Source organism: Marmota monax, unplaced genomic scaffold, assembly GCF_021218885.2.
Source record: "Marmota monax isolate L192 unplaced genomic scaffold, Marmota_monax_Labrador192_F-V1.1 WCK01_AAM20220418_F8-fsc00105, whole genome shotgun sequence".
NCBI lineage: Eukaryota > Metazoa > Chordata > Mammalia > Rodentia > Sciuridae > Marmota > Marmota monax.
In genome coordinates, this window is record NW_026692947.1 from 1,782,668 (window position 1) to 1,788,976 (window position 6,309).

The 6,309-nt window shown below is 53.7% G+C and overlaps 1 protein-coding gene across 1 annotated transcript in view; it reads left to right on the forward strand.

Annotated features, from left to right (window-relative positions):
• Mapkapk2 (MAPK activated protein kinase 2) overlaps positions 1 to 5,976 on the forward strand; it is a 44,068-nt gene extending 38,092 nt beyond the window's left edge. The window contains exons 2-10 of the mRNA XM_046452226.2: positions 675 to 814; positions 958 to 1,022; positions 1,305 to 1,384; positions 1,829 to 1,955; positions 2,553 to 2,628; positions 3,023 to 3,147; positions 3,475 to 3,560; positions 3,676 to 3,756; positions 4,393 to 5,976. Coding sequence (XP_046308182.1) covers positions 675 to 814; positions 958 to 1,022; positions 1,305 to 1,384; positions 1,829 to 1,955; positions 2,553 to 2,628; positions 3,023 to 3,147; positions 3,475 to 3,560; positions 3,676 to 3,756; positions 4,393 to 4,536 — 924 coding nt within the window. The 3' untranslated portion in view covers positions 4,537 to 5,976. The remainder of the gene's footprint in view (positions 1 to 674; positions 815 to 957; positions 1,023 to 1,304; positions 1,385 to 1,828; positions 1,956 to 2,552; positions 2,629 to 3,022; positions 3,148 to 3,474; positions 3,561 to 3,675; positions 3,757 to 4,392) is intronic.
• Positions 5,977 to 6,309: the final 333 nt, after the last annotated feature.

Sequence of the window (6,309 nt, forward strand, 5' to 3'; positions counted from 1 at the left end):
AAGATCTTCTGGGTCATTTGGGTCATAGGCTTGTTCCCAAGCCAGTCACTAGCAAAAGGAATGGAACCAATGACATTGGCTCAGACTAGCCAAGGTTCAGCCCTTGAGGCTGGGGAAGGTGCAGCTAGCTTCCTTTAGTATCTAGACACTTGGTTCAGGTAAGAAGAGGGGTCTGGCTCAGTGAGGTATGTTCATTGCTCAAGGTTGCAAAGCTGGTATGAATGGGGATTCAGACCAGCAAAGGCTGACTCTGGAGGTCATCTGCTGGTTGAGTGAAGTCAACTGTGGGTAAAAAGAACATTTTTCTGTGTCTGGTGTGCAGGTTTGAGTGATCTTGGAGGTGCCTTTTCCTGCCGATTCTGGAGTCTTCCCTCTTCAGGCCCCTTTCCATTCTCAAGTCTTTCTTTCTCCCCATGTCGCCTCCCTTCACCATGCTCCTCCAATACCCCACTGCAGCCTGCCTCTGTAGACTTCATGACCTTTCCTGGCCCAAGGGCTGATCTCCTCCTAGCTGTTGAGGCCCTGAAGGGATCCTGTCAAGAGTCCTTTCAGGATCTAGGAGGAGGCGCCTGTGACTTTGGGCTGGGGCTGGGATAGTGTGAGTGGGAACGGGGACTTGCGGTGGGGGGCCTCCTCTGCAGAGCCTGCGTCACTCAGGAGGTGCTTTCTTGCAGATGCTCCAGGACTGCCCCAAGGCCCGCAGGGAGGTGGAGCTGCACTGGCGGGCCTCCCAGTGCCCACACATCGTGCGCATTGTAGATGTCTACGAGAACCTGTATGCAGGCAGGAAGTGCCTGCTGATTGTCATGGAGTGGTAAGCAGTTCCAGCCCAGCCTGTCCCCACCATGCTCAGGCGCCTCTCCCTCTGAGGACAGTCCAGTGTGGACCTGAAGCTTGGAATGTTACATTCTTGACTTTCTTTAGGGGTAGTGGATCTCAAGGTGGGTTTTCTTTCAGTTTGGATGGTGGAGAACTATTTAGCCGAATCCAGGACCGAGGAGACCAAGCATTCACAGAAAGAGGTAGAAAGGGTCGGTCGTGGGGGTAGGCTTGGGTGGGCAGGGCAGTAGGAGACCAAGGGCCTCTGCCGGGCCTGCTTTCAGGAAAGAGCCTCAGGCTGTTGTCTCTTCACCGCCAGAGGTGTCACTTCAGTTGCTGAGGACAGCTACTGTTTTCTTGGTTTCTGGGGTGGATGATGGGTGTGAGGACCTCAGGCTGCATGGGTGGGGGCTGGTGTATGGGATTTTCAAACCTGATAGCACATCTTTGAGACTTTCTTCCACACTGCCACCCCTCCTCTCTAGAAGCGTCAGAAATCATGAAGAGCATTGGCGAGGCCATCCAGTATTTGCACTCAATCAACATTGCTCATCGGGACGTCAAGGTACCAGCTATTTATGTCCCATGCTTGAGTGCTTTGTTGGTGCGGGGGCTGGACTTGGAGACCTGCAGGAGGATTGCTAGAGTCACCCTGTACCCAGCTGCCTGGTTCATGAGGGTGGAATGGGTCAGTGTGTCATTCTCTGCTCTGTGGTGACCTGCTTTTTCTGCTGATGAACAAACTGCAAACCCAGTAGCAAAGCCTTCTCTGATTGCACTCAGATTGGGTTCTCCCTATCAGCACTGTGGGCTTTCTGACCCTGTAGTGTTCACACTGTCGTGTCCTATCCTGGGTGTTGGACTGAGCTCCATGTTCCCCACGTGTGCAGCTCTGGGCTGGACAAATGGCTTTGGGGTGGGTGGGAAGGAGCTGCCATCACCCTCTAGGTTTCCGATAGTCCTCCTGGGCTCAGCAAGGGTGCTCACTTGCCTGTCTTTCTTTCTGTAGCCTGAGAATCTCTTATACACCTCTAAAAGGCCCAACGCCATTCTGAAACTCACTGATTTTGGCTTTGCCAAGGAAACCACCAGCCATAACTCTTTGACCACTCCTTGTTATACGCCATACTATGTGGGTAAGTCCAGAGAAGGCCCAGGGGCCTAGTGTTTCCCCAGGACTTTTCTCAACCCCTCCTCTTCAGATCCGGGGAGAGTCTTTTTGCCTTTTCTGTGCTGGTTTTGGTAGGATCCCATCAGAGGTAGGGTTTTCAGGGCTGGGGATGTAGCTTGGTGGTGGAGGGCTTGCCCAGCATGTGTGAGGCTTTGGGTTCCATCCTTTGCACCATCAAAAAAAAAAAAGTAGGACTGTCAGAGTTCAGGTAGGACCAAGATATCATAGAACTTGTTGCCTGGAATCATGGGCAGGATTTTGGTGCTTGAACTGTGTCCCTGAGAAGAACCATTATTTCCATCAGGTTCTCAGTGGAGTCTGGGACCCAGATTTAACTGTGAAATTACATGGCTAGCACAAGTCTGGAGGTCTCTGTGGTTGGGGTGTTCTCATGTTAAGAACTGACTGCAGGTTCAGGGCCTGGAGGGGAGTCTTCTGCTCTCCTCCTCCCACTCCTGCAGTTGTCCCGTCATGTTGGGCCAGAGGGTTGTACGGGGAGCATCACCCTCAGAGAAATGGGTGGGTCACACTGTTCCCATCCACATTGATCTTTGTTTTGTAGCTCCGGAAGTGCTGGGCCCAGAGAAGTATGACAAGTCCTGTGACATGTGGTCCTTAGGTGTCATCATGTACATTCTGTGAGTGTGCTGGGGAGGGGGCCAGGGTGGTTTGGGCTGCAGTGGGGCAGGGAGCCGGGGAGTTCGTACCTCTCCAGGACAAGAGGAAGAGGTGAATGTTAGCATTTCCTAGTGGACAGGAGATCTCCTGGGAATCCCCGACACACCCCCTTCTCTCAGTGCTCTGATTGCTGCACAGTGGGGAGGAACTAGCTCAAGGGCTAGATGTGTGTGGTTAAGATACTTGGCGTGTTGGATTCCTGGGCTCTGTCCTTGGCTTTGTGTGTCATTCCTGTGTAAATGAGTCTCTTGTGACCTTTACAAGGAGAAGAGACTGTTTCTCACCCTATTCCTGGCATAGGGCCCCTAAATAACACCTAATCTGTCCCTTTCTTCCTGCCTCGGTCTGACACAGGCTCTGTGGGTATCCCCCCTTCTATTCCAACCACGGCCTTGCTATCTCTCCGGGCATGAAGACTCGCATCCGAATGGGCCAGTATGAATTTCCCAACCCAGAATGGTCAGAAGTATCAGAGGAAGGTAGGAGCCCAGCCTTCTGGGACAGGGGACATACACACATGGGCACATATATGCACACATGCTCATTGGCATCTGTCTCATGTGACTTGTGCCACTGTGGGTTGCTGGGTGTGGCCTGCCTGTGTGAAGGGCCTGGGTAGGGCCAGGGCTATTGGGCTGCATAGGGCCTTGTCAAGTGGTATAGCATAGTGGTCCTTGGGCCACTGCTGTTGGGTAGTCTGCCTCTTTTGAGACACAACCTTCTTTTGAGCCTGATTTCCTCTGAAAAGTGATGAGCAGAATGGGGAGTGACCCCTGAGCTGTCTTTGAACTTGCCCCACCCCACAGTGAAGATGCTTATCCGAAACCTGCTGAAAACAGAGCCCACTCAGAGAATGACCATCACAGAGTTTATGAACCACCCCTGGATCATGGTAAGCCTGGCAGGCAGGGAGACCTGGGTCCAAGGGGATGTCACTTAGTATGGGTCCTTATCTAGGACTTTATCTGCCTCAGACTTTCACTTGGATCCCTTTTCTGTCCCCTCAGCAATCAACAAAGGTCCCTCAAACTCCACTGCACACCAGCCGGGTCCTGAAGGAGGACAAGGAACGGTGGGAGGATGTCAAGGTGAGTGGTGCCACTGCACGGGAGGACTCAGGGAGGCAGCTTGCCCGAGTGCCCAGTGTGAGCGGGGCCCTGCTGGGAGAGTGGCTCTGTGTTCTTGCCCACTAACTTCGTTAGTGTCTCCCTAATAACAAGAGCAGTGACTCTGAGTCACTTCCCTGAGGTTGTAGCAGAAGTTTTGTGCACTTATTCAAAGTGTATTGTAGCCTATAAGCCATATACTCCCAGAGTCCCTAACAGGGACCTTAGAGGCCTTCTGGTATGATCTCCTCATTTTGCAGATGAGGAAACTGAGGCCCAGAGAGGGGGAGTGACCTGTTCTAGGTCACACAGCTGGTGACTGACTGGGACCAGACCCAGGGCTCCTGACTCCCATCCCAGGGCTCTGCCATCTTCTGCAGGGTGGTAGGAAGGATCCTGGGAGAGCAGCAGAGCAGTGGCAGGCTCTGCAGCCAGCACTGGGTGATGCTGCTGTCAGCAGTGCAGAACCCCTAACTGCCTGTCTTCCCTCCCTGCACCCTCGTTCTGTTTGCCTTGCCTCTCTTGCCTCTCACTTCTCCTTTGCACTCTGTCACACACTTTGGCTTGCTGTCTTTCTGTCCCTTCCTGGTGCCATTCCCCCGCTGCCCTTGTCCTCAGGAGGAGATGACCAGTGCCTTGGCCACAATGCGTGTCGACTATGAGCAGATCAAGATAAAAAAGATTGAAGATGCATCCAACCCTCTGCTGCTGAAGAGGCGGAAGAAGGCTCGGGCCCTGGAGGCTGCAGCCCTGGCCCACTGAGCTGCTGAGCCCTCCTGTCCGCGGGAGGACAAGCAATAACTCTACATGAATTTATTTTTTAAACGAAGAGACACAGACTGTCCACTTCTGCCTCCTGTCCTCTGCAGCTTCATGGAGCCTGAGACAGCGTCAGGGGCTGAATCCTGCCTTTGATCCTGGCCATTCCAGAGACGGAGGGGCCAGGAGGCTGCGGAGAGGGGAGCAAGCAGCTCTCACACCTGTGCTCATTTTGCAATTTTATCAGTGATTGACTTAGAGTTTTTATGAAACCTCTTTTGTTGCCCTTTCCCTCACTCCCCTTCCCATCACACACCTTCCCCTCTGGATACTGCAAAGGTTTGGGGCTTGTCCATGGGTATTTGTGGAAACTGTTACAGGGAGTGTCCCTGTGTTGTCCCATCTGCCCTCCCGGTTTTCTCACTACGGTCCTGGGTCCCTACTGGCTCAGGCATTCTGGGGGCTCAAGGCTACCCTTGGAAGGGTTGCTACCCACCTCCTCTCCTGGAGAGTCCTCAGGTGTCACCAGTGTGCTGGACAGATAGGAGTGAGTGTGTGCGTGTGTGCATGTGCGCGTGCCCAGATCTGTGCCTGGGTCTGTGCGTTCAAGGGGCTGGGCAGGTGGGGCTCCAGAACCTCCCCGTCCCTGCCTGCACTGAGCCTGCCTAAGTGCCTGGGAAGCCTCTCCAGATCCAGAGCCAGGCCCCTGTGGCCTGTTAGCTGCGTTCCAGGAGGCAGAGAGGAGTGACTTGGGCACTGTCACAGTGCTCAGGAAGTCTGGACCCTCAGGACTACTGCCCATGTAGTGCTGGTCCTAGGGCCTCTTGAGGCACTGACCTACTGGAACAGCCTCTGTTTCCCCTTCTTGCCATTATTAATCCATTCTTGTTGATTTTTTCTTAAATTTTTAGCCATTTCTCAGTGGGCTGCCTCTCAGGTCACGTGGGTGAGCCCGGGTAGGTCAGACTGCAGAACTTCTGTGTTTCAAGCATCTCTCCTGGGCTCTGGGGCATCAGCCAGCTACCCTTTGTGGGCAAGGGTAGGACCACTTTTGTGGCCCTCCCTCAAATTTCCACTGTGTGGCCTAGTGGGTGGGGGTAGTCTTCGCACCAAAGATGTCCCCACTTTGCCCCCTGCCCATTAGCCACTGTATCCCCCCAACTCAGCCTGTGACGAGAGGGGGTGCCCCCAGTATTTGAGGAGCAGCAGCGTGGGGAGAGTCCTCAGTGCCATGGTCCCACATTCCTCCCTCCCTCTGGAGGAGGGGGTGGCTCCCTCAGGGGCTGGTGGTGGAGGGCCCCTGAGTCTTCTCTGGGTCTGGGGGCAGGGCCCTGGGTGCCTACAGCACCGCCCTTGTCTGTGATGGTGTGTCAAACACTCAGACTGTTGTAAACTGTTGTTTTGTATGAACGAATTTGTCTTTACTAAACAGATTTAATAGTTGAGAGTTTTTCTTTCTCTTTCTTCTTGAGGCTCAGGCCCTCATTGCTCACCTGTGTTCTTCCTACCCGTGGAGAGAGGTTTTATGTGCTGGGGGCCCTGGGAGGAGAGAGGAAGGCATCTGGTGTGGGGACCATGAGTAATTGCCCTTTGGGGGTGTGGAGGGGGCAAGGAAGACTGGGAAACCCTTCCTCTTTTGCTAAATACTGAATCAGGAGTTGAGCTGCTTTTCAGCACATGATTCTTTGATCTACACAGCCACTGTCAGGCACTGGCATCCTTGGTTTGGGGGAAACCACCCGTATGGGGCCGTGGGAGAAAGGGGTGGTGATGAAT